This window comes from Callospermophilus lateralis, chromosome 3 (genome assembly GCF_048772815.1).
Source record: "Callospermophilus lateralis isolate mCalLat2 chromosome 3, mCalLat2.hap1, whole genome shotgun sequence".
Taxonomy (NCBI): Eukaryota; Metazoa; Chordata; class Mammalia; order Rodentia; family Sciuridae; genus Callospermophilus; species Callospermophilus lateralis.
In genome coordinates this window covers 193,652,053-193,675,527 of record NC_135307.1, presented here as the reverse complement: position 1 = coordinate 193,675,527, position 23,475 = coordinate 193,652,053, and the positions used below count along the sequence as shown (strand labels likewise).

The 23,475-nt window shown below is 49.7% G+C and overlaps 1 protein-coding gene across 1 annotated transcript; it reads right to left on the bottom strand.

Annotated features, from left to right (window-relative positions):
- Positions 1 to 17,389: 17,389 nt before the first annotated feature.
- On the bottom strand, positions 17,390 to 19,982 carry Tp53rk (TP53 regulating kinase). The gene is made up of 2 exons (XM_076849188.2): positions 19,720 to 19,982; positions 17,390 to 17,968 (listed from the first exon to the last, which is right to left on the bottom strand). The coding sequence occupies exons 1-2, from the start codon at positions 19,979 to 19,981 to the stop codon at positions 17,490 to 17,492; spliced, it is 741 nt and encodes a 246-aa protein (XP_076705303.1). The 5' UTR covers position 19,982; the 3' UTR covers positions 17,390 to 17,489.
- Positions 19,983 to 23,475: the final 3,493 nt, after the last annotated feature.

Genomic DNA, 23,475 nt, shown 5'->3' with positions numbered 1-23,475 from the left:
CGCAGCCTCGGACCCCGAGCCTCAGTTTGCTCACCTGAGAGCGGCGGTGACCGACCGTCGGGGCCAGGGCGGGGCGTGCGGGGGGTCCAGTGAAGAGCAGGGAGGCGCCCCGAGCGCCAGCGGTCTTTCTTATTCTCTCCCGTGGTCCCTTCTCCCTGGCGAAGGCTTCTCCTTCCTCTTGGACCAAGGCGCGGGGTGCCACGGCTGGTCTTTAAAGAAACAGATAAAACAGTCTCCCCAAGTCGCTGTGTCATCGCACCGTCCCGCGCGGGTCCTGAATAGTCGGTGTCTGGGTGTCCCGCAGCGTTTGGCGCCCTCGCTGGTTGTGACCAGTCGCTAGGGACGTGGCGCTGCCTCCCCGCGGTTCACCTGTTCCCCTGACGACCGGCGGCGTCCTCCTGGGCGCTCCCCTCCCTCCTGGGCCCGCGTTCTGGGCGTCCCTGGCTTTTGCCCTGCGTCTTGGGGCGCCCCGACTCCAGGCCCTGTCAGTCTCTAACAGACTTCCGCGGGCATCCTCAGTTTGCTGCACTCACAGTTAAATTTTCCTTCGGATCATGCTTTTGGTTTCAAATTCTTTGCGAAGTCCTAGATCGGGGAGCGCCCCCCTTTCTGGAAGTTCTGTGTCTCTGAAACTTGCCCTGGTTCAGTAACTCCCCCAGCCTCTGCCATCTCCCCACCCCAACTTTCTGTTTCCCTGAATTGGGTGGATCTAGATATTTTACTGACATAAACAGTATCAGAACACTTGTCTTCTGACCTGGTTTATTGGTTTACTTCACTTAACATGTTTTCGAGTGTCATTCATGTTGTCGCTTGGGTCAGATTTTTTTTTTTTTTTTTTTTTTTTCTGAATAGAATTCCATTGCATGGGGCTGAGGTTGTGGCTCCGAGGTAGAGCGCTGGCCTACCAAGCATGAAGCACTGGTTTCAATCCTCAGCACCACCTAAAAACAAAAGAAAGATATTGTATCCACCTATAACTAACTAACTAAACAAACATTTTAAAAACTCCATTGCATGTATGTACCAAGCTTTGCTATTTATCCATTCATTTGTTGATACTGTTTCACCTTTGGGCCATTACAAGTAATGCTGCTATGAACACAGTGTACAAGTATCTATCTGAGTCTGTACTTTCCAAAAGTGGGATTACTTGCTCACATTATAACTCTATGCTTATTTTTTGGAGGAATGGCCATTATTGTTTTTCCATAGATGTTGCCCCACTTTATATTCCTGCCAACAGTGCACCAGGGTTCCTACTTCACCAGCATTTGTTTCCAGGATTTTCCCTCCATGATAGCCATACTGTTGGGGTGTGGAGTCTATCTCGTGATTCTGATGTGCATTTCCCTAGTGGTTACTGAGGCTGAGCCTTCTCACGTGCTTATTGGCCATCTATACAGCTTCTCTGGAGAAGAGTCTTCTGCCCTTGGGTTGTTTGGGTTTTGTTGTTTGTGTCTTTTTCAGTGTAGGTCTGAGTATTATGTATACATAAGTTAGCATAAGTCTACTGGTGTCATTTTGCCAGATTCAGAGAAATGAAGAAACCTTATCTTCTCATTTTTTAACCTTATCCCATTTATAATAGGATTGTTTATAGTATTTATTCTTAATACATTTATAACCACATCAGTGTTACACTTTTTGCTTCAACAGTCAAATATAATTTAGGAAACTCAAGATGCTACCATGATATTAATATAGCTATGTTAACTTTCTTATGCTTAATGTTGACATGGAATATCTTTTTCTTTCTTTTTAAAAATTTTTTTTTCTAGTTGTAGATGGACACAATATCTTTATTTATTTTTATGTAGTGCTGAGGATCGAATCCAGGGCCTCACACATTCGAGGCAAGTGCTCTACCCAGCTCTGGGATAACTTTTTCCTTTTTTTTTTTTTTTTATTGTCAACTTATATATGCTTCTATATTCATAACTGTTTCTTGTAAGTAGTACACAGATAGACTTTGCTTTTTATTCTGTCTGTCTCTATCTCTATATCTGTCTCTGTTTCTCGTTCTCGTAGTACTGGGGATGGTATCCAGGAGCATTCTACCACTGAGCTATGTGCCCAGCCATTTTTATTTTTCATTTTGAGACAGGGTCTTGCTAAGTTGCTCAGGATGCCCTTGAACTTGCATTCCTCCTACCTCAGTCTCTCAAGTCACTGGGACTACAGGTGTGCACCACTGCACCAAGCTTCTGAGTTTTAATTGGAGTATTTAGTCCATTTACGTTTAATGTAATTATTTTTCTGGTTGGATTTAAGTGTCCTCTTTAGCTATTTGTTTTCTATTTATTCTATGTGTTATTTGTTCCTCTTTTTCTTCTCTCGTGTCTTTTTTTGTGCCATCTGAATATACTTTTTGGAGTTCCATCTATTTCATGTATTATTATTTTGTCATTCTTCTGTATTATCATTTTAATGATCCTCTAGAGGTTAAGACGTGCATCCACCACAGCCTCCTTTCATATGACAAGGTGTTATTTTAGGAACAGCATAAGAACCATACCATTCCACTTCCCACTTCCCTCTCACTCTTTGTATTCTCATTGTCTTTTTAAATTTATGTATTCTATAAACCCAGTGGTGTGCTGAAGCTCACCATGAGAGAGGACTGTTAAATTTGAAAAAACAAAAATACAAGCCAGCTGTAGAACAGATAACTTGAAATCACCATTATGGGAATACTTACCTTACAGTAATAATAAGGTGCTATAAATAAGGACTTTTCCCCCTCAGAGAGCCACTTGTTAAAAATTTACCAGAACCCCACTTTATAAATTGTACAATTGTTCTGTTTTGGGGTACTGGGGACTGAACCCAGTGGCGCTTAACCAGAGACACTTCCCCAGAACCCCTTCCTCCCCCGCTTTTTAAAGTTTCGAGACAGGGTCTTGCTAAGTTGCTTAGGGCCTTGATAAGTTGCTGAGGCTGGCCTTGAACTTGTGATCCTCCTGCCTCCGTTGTTATATTTTTACAGTCAATAACCTTTTAAAGATATGGATAAATAAATTAAAATGAAGGTACTTTTAAAATGGTCTTTTATATTCCCCAGATATTTACCTCTCTCTTCGTCCCTTCCTGACAGGATGATCCAGCATCATTCTCTTAGTCGCTGGCGTCCTTTCCTTTTACCGTTTCTTACAGTGCTGGTCTGGGAGGAGGCATTCCCTCTGCTTTGGTTTTTCTGGAAGTATTTGGGTTTGAAGTTGTTTTCACTGGATACAGAGTGAAGTAATTTTCACTGTGAGAGTCGACCAGCTTTTTTCTGGGTTCTTTTTCTTTCAGCACTTTAAAGACATCATCTCACTGTCTTCAAGTGCACATTGTTTTGGGTAAGAAATCAGCTACCATTTGTATCACCGTTCCCTTTAGGTCACGTACCTCTTTACTCTGTTGGAAGGTCTCTTTTCTCTGGCTTTGCGGCATTTGGGTTGTACTGTGCTTGGGTGCACTGTCTTGTACTTGTTTCCTTGGAGTCTGCTGAGCTGGTTTTGGATCTGTGTGTGGGTGTCTTCCATCAGTTTGGACTGTGCCCTGTTACCATGTCTCCAGATACTTCTTTTGCCCCTTCTCTCCTCTCCTTCAAAACTTGTGGTATTTATGTCAGAGGATTTAGTATATCGTCTTACAAATCTCAGGTCATGTCTTGTATATTCTTTCACTTTGCATTTTATATTCCATCTTCAACTTCACAGATACTTTCCTTTGCTGTGTCCAGTTTGCTTTAGATTTTAACTTTTCATTTCTGATATTGTATTTTTAAACTCTAGTATTTCTAATAATTCTTTTTATAATTTTCCATATTAATTTCCCACATATTAACACATGCTGTTCTTTAGATAATTCCATTTGTCATAATTTTTTTTAAAGAGAGAGAGAGAGAGAGAGAGAATTTTTAATGTTTATTTTTTAGTTTTCAGCGGACACAACATCTTTGTTTGTATGTGGTGCTGAGGATCGAACCCAGGCTGCACGCATGCCAGGCTAGCGCGCTACCGCTTGAGCCACATCCCCGGCCCCCATAATTTTTTTTTAAAAAAGTCTCTGAGAACTTAAAAATCTGAGCAACTCCAGGTCTACTTCTATTAATTCTTTTCCCTCTTAACTATTTCATTTTATTGCTTTCTCTGCATTTGTTAATATCTGAGTGTAAAAGGGATATTCTATGGAAAGGAATGATAGAGAATGAAGTAGATAATATTTACCTCCAGAAAGGGATACTCGCCTTTTCCAGTAGGACCCACAGAGTGTGGACTTCATCTGATCCGTCCTTGAGCTGGTTTCAGCTTTTGGTGTAATTTTAGTTCAGCTCCAAATGTTTGAGGGCAGAAGCAGAGCTTTTCCTTCACTAGGACTAGGTAGACTTGATACCTGATGGGCTGTATTTTTAGTGTGTCTTGTTTGGGTGATTAGGAAGTTTTCTTTTCTTACAAATCCTGTCCCCCATTTCCTGAACCCAGGAAGATTTTTCCAGCCCTGTTGACATTCATATGGGCTTTGGAGGGCTGTGACCCAACACACTGTGAAGGCCTGGAATGCCTCATGTCTCTTTCTCTTAGTGACACTACCCTCTCTGCGTCTCTGTAGTTAAGCATGGGGGACCTGGGAGGGGAGAACATCTCTCAATTCTTCTCTCTCCCTCCCAATATTTTATATGTGAAAATATGTATCATGTCAGGTCTTTCTCTCAGTTCTCCTCTCCTGCCTCCCATCCCAGTTTTGGTACCTTGCACTCACGGGAGGCCCCTTTTCTCCCAGGGGAATCCTCAGCCCTCCTCAACCTGTCCCTTAGGTGTACCATCTCTGCACTGGTGATTCAGACCTGAGTGGCCCCTCCTGGTTCATTGGATGGCAGCTCCCAGGTGGCCCTTGACGTTTGGCCACATCAACAGGCATTTTCTCAGGGTGTGAAGCTGCTGAGATCCCTCTCTCCTGGGAGGATCTTGGCATTTCCTCTTAAAATTTAGTTCCTTTAGGTTTTTTTTCTTTTTGTCCACAATTCTCTATTTGTTTTTTAAAATTATGGTTTTATAGCTTATAAATCCTCTTGGTTTGTGAGGGTGGACGTTTAGTGTGGGGGAAACAGTATCTTTTAACTTCCTATATCAGAACCTGAAGTGGAACCCTGTCACACAGGAGTAATGACAACAGCTTGTTTCTAATAAGGCCATCCCACATGAAGTGTATCAAAATACCAGGACCATGGGGTCAGCCACACAGAAACTGAAAGAACATTTCATTTGGGAAAGACTCAAGTGTTTCAATGTTAAATCCACGTAGAATACAGAACTTAGGGCATCTGGTGTAGCAAAGGAAACCTGTTATAGAAGGAGCTGAGCCTCTGCTCAAGCGTGAATCACCAGGAATCATAACCAGGCCCAGCGTGAGCTCAGAGCACAGCCAGGCAGTGCCTCGGAGCCTGCAGACGCGCGTGTCTCAGTAGGACTCCTTTACTTTGGAATCTGGGTAAGATTACCACGTGCCCGTGAGGATATCTATTTAGCACTGCATCTGGGAAGGGGTAAAAATTAGACCTTGGAAAGTTCTAAAAAATATGAATAAGAAATAGAGTAAATGGGGGCTGGGGATGTGGCTCAAGTGGTAGCACGCCCGCCTGGCATGCATGTGGCCCGGGTTCAATCCTCAGCACCACATACAAAACAAAGATGTTGTATCCGCTGATAACTAAAAAATAAATATTAAAAAATTCTCTCTCTCTCTCTCCTCTCTCACTCTCTCTTTAAAAAAAAAAGAAAAAGAAATAGAGCAAATGCCACGAATTCAGCCCTTTAGTAACTGATCTCTTGATGCCCGAGGCAGGGAGACAGAGTCAGCCTCCAGAGTGAGCCACTCAGACTGCTGAGACCCCGACAGTGAGAGGGCTCGGGACACTGCTGTTTTGCTCTGTTTAATGCTCAGTGTTAAAATCATATTTCCCATATCTAATAAACGTACATCTAGTCCTGGCAACTGTGGGGGACAGGCCCCAGGACACCCCAACAGTATCAAAATCCTTGATATTCACAAATTTTATCACCAGTGAATGAACATATATTCAATGCTTGAACCATTCAAAAGAACCAGCTTTACAAAACTTTGTAATCCGTTTATATTGTTGAAAGGGATTTAATCAAGTTTGCCGTCCATGTGAAATGCCCCAGGAATGGTGGTCTTCCCTCTTACTTAGATGTGAATCATGATGGCGGCACTGGAGTGCTTACTCTGTGCCAGGCACTGTCTGAAGAATGCTGCGTGATTTAGCCCATTGAACTCTTAGAGGACCCTAGAAGTAGGTCCTCATGGATCCCCATTTGCAGAGGAAGAAACTGCAATACAGAGAGCTCGAGGGTCCCATCCAAGTCCACACAGCTATCAAGTGGAAGGTCAGACCTCAGCAGTCCGGCCCAGAGTCCACGGGCCTGGCCACTCACAGCAGACACTTGGAAGAGTGGCCCCTGCATCCACAAGCTCCCCAGTGGCATGCTCAGCCAACGGTGGGGAGACAAGACCTGAAAAACCACTACATCTCCATGGAGCCTGTAGATTTCCCTCTTGTCATTATTACCTGAATAAGGGTGGTGACTACCTATGGAGCACTGACATTACATCAGGCCTCCCCGCAACCTAGAAAGGACTTAAAGTGTGAGGTTATGTGCAAATACAATGTCATTTTACATAAAGAACCTGAGCCTCTGTGGACTTTTATCTTCTGAGGACCTGCCAGACTCTTCCACTAACAGTGTGCAAGAGTCCCAGTTTCTCCACATCCTCGCCAGAATTGTCATTCCTGTCTTTTTTATTGCAGCTGTCCTAAGGGTGAGCCTTTCATCTGAAAGATCTGGCTGAGCTGATGTTGGCTTGGCACAGGCAGCAATGGTGGAAGAAGCAGCAGTCCCGCTGTTTGGCTGGTGGAGCCAACGGGTCTTGTGAAGGCCTGCGGAGCTGAGCCGGGGAGCTGCTGGTGGACCAAGTGGGGGGGAAGGTTTCTCGGAGGGTGCGAGGCACCTGCTGAGGACACACAGACTGCTGTGTGGTTGCTTCTTGTCACTGTGACAAAAATACCTGACAAGAACAACTCAGAAGAGGCAACGTTTTATTTTGGCTTTATTTTGGTTTCCGAGGTCTCAGTCCGAGGTTAGCCAACTCTACTGCTCAGCTCCTGGCGGCTGGGAAGCAGAGAGAGAGGGTGTGAGCGTAGGAACCAGGGACTCAATACAGACCCCAAAGACACACCCCCAGGGACCTACTTCCTCCAGCCACACCCCACCTGCCTACAAATCACTAATCCACCAAACGCACTCATCCCCTGATGAGGTCAGAGTTCTCACCCTCTCATTATTTCACCTCTGAACATTGCTACAGGGAACACCATGTCTTTAAACCGTGAACTTTTGGGGGGACACTTTCCATCCAAACCATAACAACCACATTAAATAATAACATTAAATCACAGAAATTGAAGCTGGATTCCTGTGTCAATATTCATTTACTCGCCATTGCTCGGTGGGTGTTGGCATCCCTGAAAATCTTCCTTCGTAACCAGAGACAGTTTTGTGGTGAGAGGCTTTGGCATTTGCTGGAATTAGACAACACTGTATTGTTTGTATTTTATTTATTCTCAGAATTATCTTTGACAAAGCAAATGATTTTTGTTTTTTATTAATGCCTATGATTTTTTAAAAACCCTCCTTTTAAGTTTATCATATGAAGCAACTCAGAGGAAAACCCTGAGTAACTCATGATGCAGAGTAAACTGTTGTGGCAAAATTCTGAACTCTGGATGCAAAGATTTGAAGTTCGGGAAGCCGTGAGGCAGAGCCAGAAGGGCCCAGATGCAAGTAAGGTACTCGTTCCCATAAGCCTCAAAGGCGAGTTTGTTGCCCTCTTTCCCGTAAACCCAAGGGCAAGTTGCTTCGCAGTGGACCTGCTCCCACCTGGGATGAACTCTCCATGACCTTTTGGGTTGGAACCTGACCCTGAACTATCCCAATGACCAGCCTCATCAAGGGCAGCGCTACAGGGAGAGTGAGGCCCTCCTGAGAGCTCTCTAGAGCGCGGGAGGGAGGGGGACCCCAGCTTAGAACAGCTGTTCCTAGACCAGCTCACAGCATGGACGCCAGTCCATCCCCTAAAGTCCAGGTGCTGGGACAGGGTGCATCTCGCCAGGGCCCTGGGCTGACCTCTCTGTACCAGGACAAAGAGGGGAAGAGACCATGTTTGGCCTCAGAACAGAGGTTTCGACCTGGGGCCTCAAAGGTGGCAGGACTGAAACAGTGGCAAGCCCAGGGACCACGCCTGCTCAGAGCCACACGTGGTCCTCAGCACTTGGCCTGTGCTGGCTCCCCTCACCCTCGGGCAGCTCCACTGGCACTACCTTCTGAGTGCCCCTCCCCCCGGGGAAAAGCCACACGGACACTCTGCTGACCTCCTGTGCATCTCTGGGCAGGGCTGGCTGGGGTTTCTCGGTCTGAGGAGAAGCACACTGGGGTGGCTCACAGGGAGGACAGGAATCAGCACACAGGGCGGCGCGGTCCCCGCATGGTGCAGGTCCCAGTACCTGTGACAATCACCAGCATCCGCACTTGCTCCCACTGAGAGTTGGGGGTCTCTGTCCCACCTCTTGAATGGGGGGAGGGGCTTGTGACGTTCCAATCAATAGCGAGAACACGGCAAAGGTAGAGCTATGGGATTCCAGAGCTAAGTCACAAGGGCTCGGTGCCTGCCTGGGTCACTCAGTCTGGGGACCCTCGCCCTTGAAATCCAGCCACCACATTTGAAGTTCATATTAAACCAGGCAGAAAAGCCACACAGAGAGGGGCCACAGGAAGAGACCCACACTCCCAACCCAGCTAACGGGCACTGAGCGAAGGGCCCTCAGATGATTGCCATTCAGTCTCTGGCCTCCAGTGGAAGCCAGATGTGCTGGAGCAGAGACAAGCCCCCGCCATGCAGCCCTGTCCAGTGTCTGACCGGCATAATCTGTGAGTCAAAAAATGGTCGCTCCTGCCACTGACTTCACGGAGCACCTTATTCCCCAGCAATAGGTGACTATTACTGACACTAACACTTAACAAAATTGCAGCTTCCTTTAGGAAGCACGTCACAAGGTCCCCACCCCGTGACTTGGACCTTGGGATGCTGTGTAAAAAGCTGACTCCAAGGCTGGACCCACTGGTCTCCTTCATTCACATCCCCCCGGGCAGTGGGAAGGAAGCGGCCGTGGGAGAAGGTTCTTCAGAAGTGTCCACAGCACACAGGCGGCTTGGCTGACCTTCACTTTCATCTGCTAGTAGTGAAGGCGTGCCCACTGGACAGATGAGGAAACGGAGGCTCAGAGATTAAGACAATTGTCCAAGGTCGCACAGCCAGCGCAGGACAGGACTGAAGGTCCCTGGACACACATGCCGCTCTCCCCACACACCCGAATACCGGGCAGTTCCCTGGAGGCACCCGAAGACCGATTTTTGTTGAGTGAAGAACCTAATGCGAGAACGACAGAGACATGCTCCAACTAGAGCCAATGCCACGCTCCCTCCCTCTCTCACCTTCCCTTTAAAGATGGGGGGGGGGGACAGGCCACGCCCTTTCCCCAGGGCCTCCCAAGCCCTCAGTGCCACTGATGAACACCCCTTGCCCAGGCCTGCTCGGTGCTGTCCTGCTTTTCTGTCTCCACCTCCCCAGCCACCCTCCAGGGGCTGGTCCAGAGCCTCGCTGCCACCCAGCTGGACTGCATCCGCGGAGCGGCCAGGCCCCACATGAGGCAGTGCTTGGCAAGAAGCAACGGGCAGGGCTGGCCTGAGCCCTGGCTCCAGGGCAAACTAGAGGACCTGTGGGGAGGGGCTCAGGACTTCACTGCACTGGTCTGGAGGGACGTGTCTAAATGTGTTCCAAGGGCTGCAGTCGAAATGCAAGAGCCTCCTGCTGGCCACGGTAGGAAGAGCGGGAGGCCGCACCTATCCTTAAGATGGGAGAAGGGTGACTAAGAGAACACAGCAAGAGAGAGAACAGGAGGGGACACTGAGAACAGGAGGGCCACACCAAGGGGCAGAGCCAAGAGGCGGCCCCTGGAGCTGTGGAGGGAGCCTCTGCACTTCTTGAAGATGGTGTGAGCCTGATGTGCAGGGCTAGCATGTTTGCGTTCTCTGTCACCTGCTCTTGCTGTGTAAGGGTCAGTGAATGGACAGCCAGCCACTGTTCCACGTCCCTTGCATGCTTATTCATTCAGCATGGGGTCAGTGACCTATCAACCCCTCGTTAAATAGTGCCATGATTTTAAACGGGAAAACAACAGGCTAGGGGAGGTGAGCGGATGTTCTGCTGCACTGATGACACTCCCTGGCCAGGTGACCGAGGGCGTGCTGTATGACGGGCACTGCACTGGGTGCTTCAGTGAATGACAGGTCCTGCCCAGTCCTTCGACCCTGTGCCTCCTCAACCACTGTGCACGGCACTCTTCATGACCTGCTTCCTGCTCCTGGAACATGCCAAGTCTTCATTTACTGCCCACCTGCCTGGTCTCTGGCCACCCTCCCCCAGCCCCTGCCACCATGGCAGTGACTGGTTCCTTCCCCTCACTTAGGTCTCAACTCGAACATGCCCTCCTCAGAAGGGCCCCAAGATCACCCAGTCCAATGAAATGCAGCTCTCTCCAACTCTGCCACGCTCACCCTGTATGCAAGCCCCTCCCTCTTACTTTCTGCATAACATGATTCTATTTGAAATGATTCCCCCCAGAATGAACTCCATGAGAACAAAGACTCCCATTTGTCCCTGGCCACATTCCCAGCACCGAGAACAGAGACGCGACATAGAGGATCAATACCTATTGAATCATTGAACCTGCTTTACATCATATTTGATTACTATGAACATCAATCAAAATCGTGGGTACCACTCATCAACAAGGACTGAGCAGCTACTACGTACCAGGCATCTATCTGGGTGCTGGAGGTGCAGCAGTGATGTAGCCAAAGTTTTGCTGGTTTCGTTTGAATAGTTCTAAGACAAGACACGTGTGAAAAACGGGCAGCATCCCGTCTGACTTTAACACTATGAATAAGAATACAACAGGCAGGGAAGAGAGTTGGGGGTGCTGCCTCCCCAGAGGATCTCTAGGCCCCCTGCCCTGCCTCCAGCTCCTCCTCTCCCCTGCGCCACTGTCAGCATCTTTCAATGTGACATTTTATTCAAGGTCTCTGCAGCTCCAAGAGCAATATTGGTGTTGAAGCAGGTCCCAGCAGAGTGCCCTCAGGCTGGGCTTGGGATTAGTCACCCCCTTCATGTCCCCAGGAGGGGGCGGCCAGGCAGCTTGGCCTCACCGGCCTTTCCTCACTCTGGGGAAGGCCTGGAGCTCTGACAGCTCTGGGTTCCTGGCCATCCCCTGCCCTCCTTTCTCCTGGGCAGAGGGTGAAGGTTTATAAACACGAAGCGGCCTTTGATCGGCATCAGACCCCCAGGGTTCTGAGTGTTTTTTGTTCCAAACCCCTGGCTGGGAGCACGCTCTGTTTTGCCTCCAGCAGAGGAGACCTTAGGTAGGAGGAACGCGTGTGGGCATGGGAACGGCTGTGTGTGTGTACGGGGGGTGTGTGTGTATGTACAGGGTGTGTGTGTGTGTGTGTGTGTGAGAGAGAGAGAGAGAGAGGAAGGCTCAAGTGGACTCTTGACTGTGTCCAGCGCGCAGGCTGGGTGTGTAAGAGGGAATCCAGCCCAATCCAATAAAGGAGCACCTGCTACATTCCAGGTGCCATTTTAGAGACCAGGGAGAGAGAAGTGGGCCAAACAGGGCTCCCTGCCCAGGACCAAGGGCTGAGGGGCCTACATGGTAAGTACCAGAGCAGGCGAGTCAAGGGACCGCAAGTCGCCATGATCCAGGGAATAAAGCTGGGGAGCAGATGGGGGCTGGGGGTCTTTCCTCATTCACAGGGGGTTTGCCAGGCATTTGCAGGCAGAATGCCTCTGGCATTGGCTGAAGGAAACCAAAGAAGCAGCCGTGAGAAGACCGTGGGGACAGTGTCCCAAGGCAGAAGGAACAGAAAACACAAAGGCCTCTGGCGTGGCTGCAGCTGGGAGAGGGCGAGGGGCCCAGCATGGCTCATCCCGCCTGAGAGTGGGGGGCAGAGCTGAGAGCAGACAGTGGCCACAAGGGTAAGAGCTGGGGTGGCCCTGAGTGAGGAGGGACCACCACAGTGTCCTGCAGAGGAGAGACAGAGTCCAAATCTGGACTGAATGGGACTCTGCAGCTGCTAGGAGGGGCGTGTGGCTGTTTACACACGACTTCTACTTAGAAATGTAACACCAATGCAGAGAGGTGCGTGTAGACGAGGGTAGTTTGAGTAAATTCACCAACCAATCCACCCACGTACTCAGCTCTGATCTCAAGAAACAGAACCTCCACGCTCCCAGAAGTCTCCAGGAGCCCCCGCTGCACGGCCCGCCTCAAGGGTAGCCAGTCTCCTACCTTCCGATTCCCTCTGCAGGTAAAGCTGAGTGGGCTTCAGCGGGTCTGGGTCGGGGGTGCAAGATGGAAGTGAGAGGAACGCCCAGGTTCAGTCCAGGCACTGGCTCTCCCACCGTTTTTTGCCGAGATGGGCAGATGGTGGTGGGAGCAGAGAGCAAGGGCTGGAGCCACGGGTTTGTTTTGGATGATTGAGATTAGAGGCAGCTTGGAGGCCCCTGGAGAAGATGCTGACCGTCGATCTAGGGGTTGCGAACTCCAGTGTTGCAGGGAGAGGCAGTGTGGAGGCGAAGATGTCTGAGAGCAAGAGCACCCTCCCTCTTAAGTCCACAGGGAGAGGACAGGAGGACACGCACAGGAACGGGCAGGCGGCCTGAGTGGAGGAGAGCCTGGAGGAGTGGGGACAGGGTGAGCAAAGCCCCTTTACAAGGCCAATGTCAGGACAGGCCCAGGGCAGCTGGATCCTGGCAATCTTTCCAGACAAGTCAGGGCTCTGGACTGTGAGTGCTTAACTTGGCAACTGGGAAATGAACATCCTGTGGACCCAGTGGACAATGTCCAGGTCATCAGCCACGGGCTCAGACCAAACCTTCACTTGGGCCCTCTCCCCACCTTCAGGGACAGCTGGGGGCAGAGACTGGCCAGGCCTTGAGTGGGCCACATCCAGTCCAGCGTTCCCGCCACCGTCCTTGAAGAGGAGATCTGAGCCTTAATGGCTCTGTTGCTACTTTGATCTAAGCAGAGGGGCCTGTGGTCCCCAATGCCCTGGCCTGACCAGGAAAGGCAACAAGGTGCCCGGAACGAGCAGAGCTATGCGGGACTGGGGTCTGTGCCTGGCTGGGTGGGCCTGCTGGCTTCTATGTACTCTAAGCTAGGCTGTGGCCTCCCTAAGTGCAGCCTCCTGCCTGCCTGGCTCCCTACCCATCGTCCTCCACTCCTGACCTCCCAGGTGGCCTATGGTCTCCAGACATCTGCTGAACCTCAGACACCCCATTTAAAGCAGGAATCACTGATGGGGGTGTCAGGGCAGGGAGTGAACTCGCCCCTCTCAAGACCTTCCATGACATGTAACATATTCACAGAAGCAATCTTTACAGATTTGCCCTTGTGTCTAGTCTTGGTGACCAAAAAGGGGTCACATGCCCACCTGTCCATCAGGGACCAATCTGAGCTTCACCTAACACACCCCTGGGCAAATTGGGGCTCTGTCCAAAGAGGTTAAGAGGGGCCACATGGCTTTTTTAGGCAACAGATAATGTCTGGCACAATCTCTACCATTTGCAGGCTGTTGACTCTGGGAAAGTTGCTTAGCATCTCTGGGCCTCAGCTCCCTCATCCGTAAAATGGGCACAGGAAATCACAATTGCTTCCTGCCCTCCCAGCACCAGTTCCCATTTTTCTCATGACACACCTTGATGTTTAGGGCAGTAGTTCCCAGAACAGCAGTCCGAGCACTACCGAGCTTACTAGGAATGCAAATTCTCAGCTCAGTCTGTCTTGATTCAGAAATACTGCAACTGGGGTCCAGCAATCTGGGACGTGCATCTAGGCTTACAGAGGGGCACAAGAGGCTGTATCCTAGTTGCTTGTTTGCAATATGCGTGATACTACAGCCACACCGCTCGCTGTTCCAGAGTGCCTGGCTCTGGCAGGGGCAGTTAGTGCTCCACAAGTTTCACGATACTGGTGCTCACAGTGGACACCAATGTGAGGCCCAGATCCCCTTCAAGGAAGGGTTTTTTAATGGTCAAAATTGGGGTGTTCTGAGAGGAGTCAGTGAGTCAAAGAATGTGAGTCTGGAGAAGCCAGGAAACAATGACCTGGGGACTAAGAAGACACTGGGATCTGCAAGGGGAAGAGACAGGGTCTTGTAGGGAAATCTGTGTGTGTGTGTGTGTGTGTGTGTGTGTGTGTGTGTGTGTGTAGGTGGACACAATACCTTTATTTTGTTTATTATGTGATGCTGAGGAACGAACCCAGGGCCTCCGACGTGCCGGGCAGTGCTCTGCCCCAGAGCCGCAGCCCCTGCCCACTGTACGAAGACCTTAACAGGAGTGGGATGGGTGGCCGCAGTGGGCTCGGAGGGGTCCCACACTGTGGGTGACACCTTAGGGAGGAGCACTGACAGGGATGTTCCAGGAAGGACCAATGGAACCACAGGCGATTGATGGGCGTCCCCACAGAACGCAAGTCACTGCCACCAGTGTGGCAGGAATTCTCATCCAGTGATGGGATTTGTCAGAGGGACAGTGCCCACAGAGAGGGAAACTGAGGCAGGGATTCCAGAAATCCAGAGGAGTTGGAGGGGATCACTCACCCAATAGGCGATGGCCATGGCGGTGGAGGTCTAGTAACATGAGTTGTCCCTACTGGATCTGCAGAGGGAAGGGAAGTGGGGATGAGAAAGGGAAAGGAGGAGACCGGGTCAAGGTCAAGGGAAGACCTGAGGGGCTGCCCGTGTGGGAAGTTCAAATGCCAGTTTCCAGTCCCCCGTTTCAGCACCAAAATGTAAGAAAAGAACCAACTGAAGGAAATAAAGAGGCAGGAGAGGAGCTCAGTAGTAACACGGGGCTACTGGGGACAACCTGCACAGGGACCCAGTGACACTGGAGCCTGACTTCCCCTGACAGCTTCGGGAGATTACAGGAGGGAGAAGGGGCGGGGGAATCTCTGCAGTTTGGCCGTTGCTGGGGGATTGTCAGCAAAGGGTCCTCATGGTCACCACGGTCATTCTATGTGGTGTCACTGCTCCATGTTCAATAAGGTGTTTCTCAAGATTTCAGTCCCAGATACTGATTCTCCTACAGGATGTCACCCGGGGTGTGGGTCACTGATGTGTGACTCACCAACCTACACACCCAACTGTATCTGCATCCTGGGAATCCTGAGCCAGATGTGCTCACAGCAGGCCCACACAGCAGGCTCTGCTCTCAGCTCAGGTCAAGGACGAGGACACTGTGGCGAAGGGGTGCCAACTTGTGCAATGGGTAAGCAAGGAGACAAGGATGGAGTCATCAGACCTCTGGACAGAGGGGTGGCATGTCTGGTTTAAAAGGGTCCCTCTCCCTACTGAGTGAAGAACCAGGGGTCAGGGCAAAACCTGGGAGACCAGCCAGAGAGCCACTGGGTACAGAGCACAGCAGGGTCAGGGATCTCCAGAGGGCCGTGGGACCGTCCCTGCCACTGCAGCTTTTTCAGGATCTAGCAGAGCTGGGCGCAGCCAAACGCTTGCTAAATACCTCGCAAAAGAACAAGTGAAGAAGTGGGGAAATGGTGAGGTGACGGGAAGGAGCCAGGCCACCACTGTCCTGAGTGACAGCCAGTGCCTGCCACATACCAATGCTAAGCTAGGTGTGTAGGGAAAAAAGGAGCAAGTTCAAGGGAGGGCAGATGGGAACAGGGGGAAGCAGGGGAGTAGAGGAGGGGAAACGGGAGGGAGAAACTGGGGGAAAGAGGAAGGGAGAGGAGGGGAGGAGGGAGGAAAGCAGAGGGAGCTCTTCACCTGAGCAGGGGATGACACTGGTAACTGCGACCCCTGGTGGCAAAAGAGTCACAGTCCTTTGGAATTGTGCCCCAAATTAAAAGTACCTCTTGTTCCCTATCACACCTCAGACAAGTTGCCTGTTTTTAAGCCAGTTCCCATCTGAAAAATGGGGACAGCTTAGAGCTGCTCTCGATCCAGTGTGGAAACAGCTGGCACAACGCCTGGAGCAGTAAGCAGCAGCGTGCTCCTCTGCCACTCGCAGCTACCCAGCAGGGGAGTCTTCACTCACTCCTGGCCACGGGCCCGTGTGCAGCACACTCGGTGGGCACTGGCCGGGGTGAGCAAACAGACATGGCCCTGGTCCCTGCAGAATGCTTACTCCCTGCATGCAGGGGCTGTCTGTTTTGCTCACAGTTGTTCCCAGTACCCAACTGGTCGCAGGCACACAGGACATGCTTGCTGACTGGACCCTGCGGGAGGCACAGTGCTCCATCACACCCACACCCGCTGTTGGGCTGGGAGGCTAAAGGCCAGTTACTGACACTTTTGAGTTAATTCAGTTTTCCCGCTCCGTAAGCCAGATTCCACAAGCTCCACTCACAGCCACCTCATCACTGCTACTCGACTTTCTGCTGTGACAGAAATCAACTTGCTTTTCATCTATACAAAGTTAAAGGCACGTTAGTCAATTGTCTTAATTGAAAGGTAACCATAAAAGCACAGAGCAATGAAAACAACATTACCTAAATTTTCAAAGCTATTCTAAGTCTGCTTTTTTAAATGAAAACTTGGGGCTAAGCAGCATTTTTCATCTTTTCACTATGACCCTCGAAAAGAAATATGTTTAGGGCTGGGGCTGGGGCTCAATGGTAGAGCACTCGCCTAGCACGTGCGAGGCCCTGGGTTTGAATCTCAGCACCACATATAAATAAAGGTATTGTGTGCAGCTACAACTAAAACATAAATATGTAAAAAATACATTTATGACAAACCTAGCATATGTCTGTGATGGGTTTAAACTATGTCTAAATATATACTTGAAACACATTTCATAAAGTAATACACTGATATTTTCTAGTCTATATGACTCTTTCATCTTTTAAAATGTTGTTCTATATTCCTCTAAAGTGGTTTTGAGTCAAATATATCATGTACACAATAATAACTACTGCCACACCGGGCTGGAGGGCTGATACACACCATGCCCAACTGAGACTTTATCTGGGTCTCACCAAAAGGATCAAAGAGAATACAGTTCTCATTATGTGGTTCCCTCCTTTACCCACATGCACATGAAGGATACAGGTCAGTTTGGGAGAAAGTCTGTCCCAGATTAAATTGATATGCCCAATTCTGCCTAGAACACGTCTTACATAAGCTCTTGAGAACAGAACTACAGATGATAATGGTGACCCTTGACAAGCATGTCCATAGACCACTTAAAAATATCTCAACACCTTTATTAAGCCTAATCTCATTTGGAGCATTTTCTCAAATTTGCTTTGAGAAACAGCTTAACTGAGTGGTGTTCACACAGCTCTACCCAACCATGGACCTCTTTCTTCCTCTTAGGCGCACTTCATCTAATTTTTTGAGCACTGGCTTGGACTTTTTGGAGAAGGTGGAGTAACTCTTCAGAAAGGCTTCAAACACAGCATCAGTGTTGGGGTGGGTACTAAGGAAGGCTTTCTCCAGGACGTAGAGATCCACTCCCTTATCTTCCGGAAGTCCTGAAACGAAACTCAGCCCAAAGTCTACAAGTACAATGTTCAGCTGATCCACGGGGGGTTTCAGAAGCATGTTGGAGGTGGTAAGATCGCCATGAATGAGGTCTTCATCATGCATTCGAGCCAAAACCTGCCCAATTGCCTTGGCTAAGGCGAAGAAGATGTGGGGAGCTTTTTCAGCCTTCAGAGCGGATCGAATATAATCGCGAACAGTCACTGAGCCTTCAATTTCTTCCATGTATAAGCAGTTGGAAGCATAGTCCACAAAAAAGACAACCGGGGCTGATATCCCTGCAATCAATACGCAAGTCGTTATTGGGCTGAATTCTTTTTAATGATAGCCTTCATTTTCAAAGACTGAGTCAGTTTTCAGCTTGTATCTATTTTAGAAAAAAATTTAGGAATGGCGCAGAAAATGGTACAACTTATCTGGAAGTTCCCTTGCTCAAGCACTGCAGAACTATGGCTGAGACCACCCACAGCTAAGTTTAGAGAAGTCAAAGCTTTCTCTCCTAAGTCACCTTTTATAACTAGATTTCATTTGTCATACTTAACTTCCTAAAAAAAAAAGGATCTAAAAGGGGACTCATGGTCCAGCCAGAGCAGTTTCTACCTGACAAGGAAACAAACAGGCCAAGCAGTAGGCTGGCTTAGAGGTTCATCTCTGTGCTCAAAAAGAACAGGGTTCGAATCCCAGCTCCCATCCTTATTACCTGTGTACTTTAAAGTTACATTAACTTCTCTCAAGCCTCAGTTTGTGCTATAATAACATAAAACAATACTGCAGTACACTCAATGAATTTTTATTGAATGTCAACCATGCTCAGGGCACATCTAGAAACTAGAGATATGTCAATGGGGATACAGGAGCAAACAAGGAAACCATGTTCTCTGCTTAATGGCACTTACATCATACAAAGGGTCAAAGGAGAAAACAGGAACCAATAACTTCATTAAAAGGGCAGCAATTTACCTACATTTGCACTGATGAATTTTCCCAGATCACCCAAATCTTAACAATATCCTGATGTACGCTGGGTGCCTAAAAAGTACTAATTAAAAAAAAAAAAAAAAAAAAAAAGCAAGAAGTGCTGAATCAGAGGAATGGACCACTTACTAGCTGTGAAAACCTTGGGCAAGTTACTTCCCTTCTCTGAGCCTCAGTTTCTCATGTGAGGATATGTTTGTGGTGGTGCATGATGATGCTTTATCAAAAAAAAATCTATATAAACACACACACACACACACACACACACACACACATTCATGAGAGCTATGTCAGGCATACATTCAAACATACAATATGGCATATACCTAGTATCATGGTCACAACATCTAGGATGGACACCTCTACTACTACTTGCACTTCACAGGAGAGGGAACAGGCGGACAGATTAACTTGTTGAAAGTCTCCATAAGAAGCAGCCAGAGAGCTTGGCTCCACGGAGAATACTTGTAATCACATCTGATTCTTAAAATGAATGAATGAAGGGATAATAATGCACAATTCAAACGGCCAAACACGGAGCCTGAAGCATGGGAGGTTAAATAAGGTGCTCAACCTAGAGCAATCAACAGTGGCACAGCTGAGATGTGAACCAGGTCGAAGGCTCCGCGACAAATGCTCGTGGGTGAGAGACGATGAGAAATCTTAATTAATGAAGAGAGGGCCAAGCACGGTGGCCCACGCCTGTAATCCCAGCGCTCGGGAGGCTGAGGCAGGAGGATCACGAGTTCAAAGCCAGCCTCAGCAATGAGGAAGCGCTAAGCAACTCAGTGAGACCCTGTCTCTAAATAAAATACCAAAAAGGCTGAGATGTGGCTCGGTGGTCGAGTGCCCCCGAGTTCAATCCTGGTACCAAACAACGACAACAAGAACTAACGAAGACAGGGACGAAAAGAGAACACTGCCCAAGGCCGAGGCAAGCAGTGAAAAGGAAGACACTAAGGCAAACGGGGCCGGAAGCTGGGCTCCTCCCGCCGCCTTCGCCCAGGCCCCGGAACCTCGGGGTCCCCGCATGCCGCGAGCCAGGCTGCCTCACCTGCACGGCGACAGCGGAGCAGCGCCCGGGCCTCCTGCACGGTCCGCCGCCGGCTGAGCCGCGTCTCCAGCACCGGGTGCCGGTAGCCCTTGGGGAAGCGGTGCTTCACCACGGCCGCGCGGCCCAGGAAGTGGCCGCGGTACAGACGCGCCTCGGCGCCCTGCTTCAGCAGCTCCAAGCCGCTCAAGAAACGGCTGCTCCGCTCCCGGGCGGCGGCCAGCGGCTCTACCTCTGGCGGCGGTTCTTCGCTACCCTCAGCCATGATGCTCTTCTGCGCAGACGCGCCAAGCGCTTCCGCTTTCTCCGGAAAGTACGGGCAGTGCTTCCGCTCGCTCCGGAAATCCTGGGACCTCTTCCTCCATTCAACATCTCCCCTCGGACACTTCCGCCCGGTGGGAGTGGTTCCGCCTCCCGACCGTCGGCCCTATTGAAAGCCTTCAGTGTCTCGGGTTGGGCTCCTGTGGCCGCCCCGTGCTCTTCGCCCATCCGCGTCAATTCTCTCCGCGGTTCTTTCCCCCTCCTCGGTTCTCTCCGGGAGTTGTCGGTGATGGTCGCGGTCGCCTTTGTTTTAGCGCCTCCGGAGGGAGACGGGGGCTCTGCTCCTCTGCTCCTCTCGGGAGTCGATCTGGGACCCCGAACGCTTCGCCCCCCAACGCACTGGTCAGAGCCCGGCGGGGCGAACAGTGAGCCATTTTGAGCCGTTTTTCCTTCTAAGTGCTGGGATGATCGCCATCTAAGTGTGTTAAGGAGTGACAGGATTAATAATAATAATAATAATAATTGTTATTATTATTATTATTATTTGTTCTGGAGGTTGAGCCCAGGGGCGCCTTACCTCCGAGCCACATCCCCAGCCCTTTTTATTTTTTATTATTTTGAGACAAGGTCTTGCTAAGTTACTTAGGGCCCCGCTAAATTGCAGAGGCTGGCCTTGACCTTGTGGTCCTCCTGCCGCGTTGGAGGAAGATGAGATTATTCAACCTCTCTGTGCATTCCTTTGCTCATCTGTAAAATAAGCTAATATTGATCTTGTAGGGTTTTTGTAAAGATTTAATGAGTGGCCAGAGGTAAAATGCCCCAGAACTGTGCCAAGCCCGTGATAGTAGAAATGGAAGCTGTTATTGTTTATGGAATGCTAAATACCATAACTACTATATATACATTCCCAGCGTCCAAACACTCTTTCCTACGGGACCAGCCCTTCCCCATTGTGTGGAATCCTGAGGGGACACAGAGACCACCTCCCTCTGTCAAAGCCCCCCACACACACACACACACCTGTTATGTGATTTGCAAAAGAACCCTGACTTATACCACACTGAATGGCTGTGTATTTTGGTTACTGTGTGTAAGGGGACAGAATAAGCTGCTGTAAAATAGTGACTTAAACATGTGAGATGTTTATTTCTCTGTCATACAATAGTCCAGGTCTGTTGCTTCCTTCTCTGAGTCTATGCCACCTGTTACCCCCCTCCATTCAGCAAGAAGAGGTATGAGAGTGGGAGGTAGAAAGCAAGTAGGTGAGGGGTTGAGCCAAAGCGCCAAACAGCACTTCTACTCACATCCTATTGGCCAGAAGCAGGTCACGTGGCCAATGAGGCTACAAAGGAGGCAGGGACCATACTCTTTATCAGGCAGCCATGGGTTAGCTAGAGCTCTGGGGGATTAGTACCAAAAGGCAGTAGGGGAGGAATGATTAGGGCACAATCAGTAGACTCTGCTGTAGTTTTGATATTTTAAGCTGCAAATAACAAATAACTCACTACCATCCACAGTAAGCTTACTTCTGACCTCACAACAGCTCGAGATGGGGTCCCAGGTGTCATTCAGTCGCTTTATGAAACCAAGGACCCAGAATCTTGCCATCTTTCTGTCCTACCAGCCCTAGCCTGTGGTTTCTGTCCTTACCTTTGTCACCTTACGGTCACAAGGGGGCCACTAAATTCTGTAAATCACATGAAAACGCAAAAACCACACTGAAGAGAGCACCGCTTCCCGCACACACCTCTATATTGGAAGGAAGCTTGTCCCTGGGCGTCCTCCTGTCCCAGTCAGACTCCTGCATCGGCCCCCAGGACCACCTCAGCAGCAGAGGCAGCTGGACAAGTCTCTGTAGACAGGACGTGCTCTATAAGCAAGGAAGGGAGCTGGCATGGCCACCAGAGGCATCTGTAAGCGTCCCCCACTCTGTGGCACAGCCACCAACATCCTTTCTCTTATTCCAGTTTCTGCAACAGTCCTACCGGGGACTGTTGGTTCTGCTGTGACAAGTGCTTATTAGAATTAAATAAGTCATTGATCCCAAGCTTGGCTGGTGGGCAGCAGACACTCTCCAAGTGTGCACTTTCCTCCTTGCCCTTCCCAACGGTCAAGGGAGCCCTGTTTTGGAATGCTGAGGAAAGGCCCTGTGGTCCCGGTTGCTATGATGCAGGCATCCTCGCTGTCATTCACACACAACAGGTTCCTTTCAAACGTTAGACCATTTATGTGGGCACAGTGTGTCCAGCACATTCCATCAGCCCAGACTAATCAGAGCTCCCCTAGAATCAGTTCTTTTTATAGCATCTGGTTTCTCAAGTTTGTGGTTTCATGATCATAATTGTTAGTGTCCTCATAGCCATCTCTATGGATACCAAGTCTATCTGAAGTCCTTTTCAGAAATCTGTGCAAACATATTAATAAAAGCCAGTTATGGCTTTTATGGCCATAATGGGTTATGGCCAGATGGGTTCTGACTTCTTTAAAATCAGTTAAACCTCCTTCAATGGTGTAATCCTGATTCAGCTCATGAGGCCCTGCGTGGAAGCCCCCTCCAGACCCTTCTCCCACCAAGCCCCCCTTTCTCCCTGCTCTAGGACACCTGTGCTGCTCTCCAGCTGAAGCCATGTTCCCTCTCGCCCCTGCCCTCTCTCTCCTGAAAGTGCTCTCCCTGCCCCTTGTTGCCTAGACCCACGGAGACATGGTTCCATTCTTAGCTCGGTGGCACCCAGGGAGCCCTTCCTGATCACCCAAGGAGAGCAAATCCGAGGGCGCAGGGTACTCACACCACCTTCCAGCAGTCATTGGAGGGTTCTTTACAAGGAGTGTGTTCCGGTTTAGATCTGGAAAGTCCCCAAAGCTTGTGCACGGGAGGCTTTGTCCCCAATGCCAATGATCTGGGGGTGCGGCTTTGGGGCAGGGATTGTGTCACAGGGGCTCTTGCCTCTTCAATGAATCAGGCTACAGGGGGACTCACAGCTGAATGGGCAACTGAGAGCTGGTGGAAACTGCAGGAGGCGGGGCCTGTCAGAAGGCAGCAGGTCCCTGGGGGTGTGCCCTTGGGGACTACGTCCTACCCTGGCCCCGCTTCCAGCTGCCATTGCTAAGTGGCTTTGCTCTTCCACACCCTCCTCGCCCCGATGTTCTGCCTCACCACAATCCATGGTGATGGACGAAGTGACTATGACCAAGTGACTGTGAGCCAAAAGAAATCTTCCCTGGTTTAAGTTGTTTTTTGTTTTTTTTAACAGTCATTTGGCCATAGTGACAGAAAGTTAACACAGGGTATTACTACCTCTGTGCCCTGGCCTGCACAGGTCAGCAGAGCAGGGGCAGAGAGAGCCTCCGAGGCCAGCACTGCTGTCAGCCCACGCTAGGGCAAGAGGGGCCAGCCTGGCACTGGTACTTCTGTTCCCAGGGACGCACCGCGCATTATTCACAACTGTGTTGGTGGCAAGTGACAAAAACAAGTTTAAACACAAACTGGAATTTATTTTA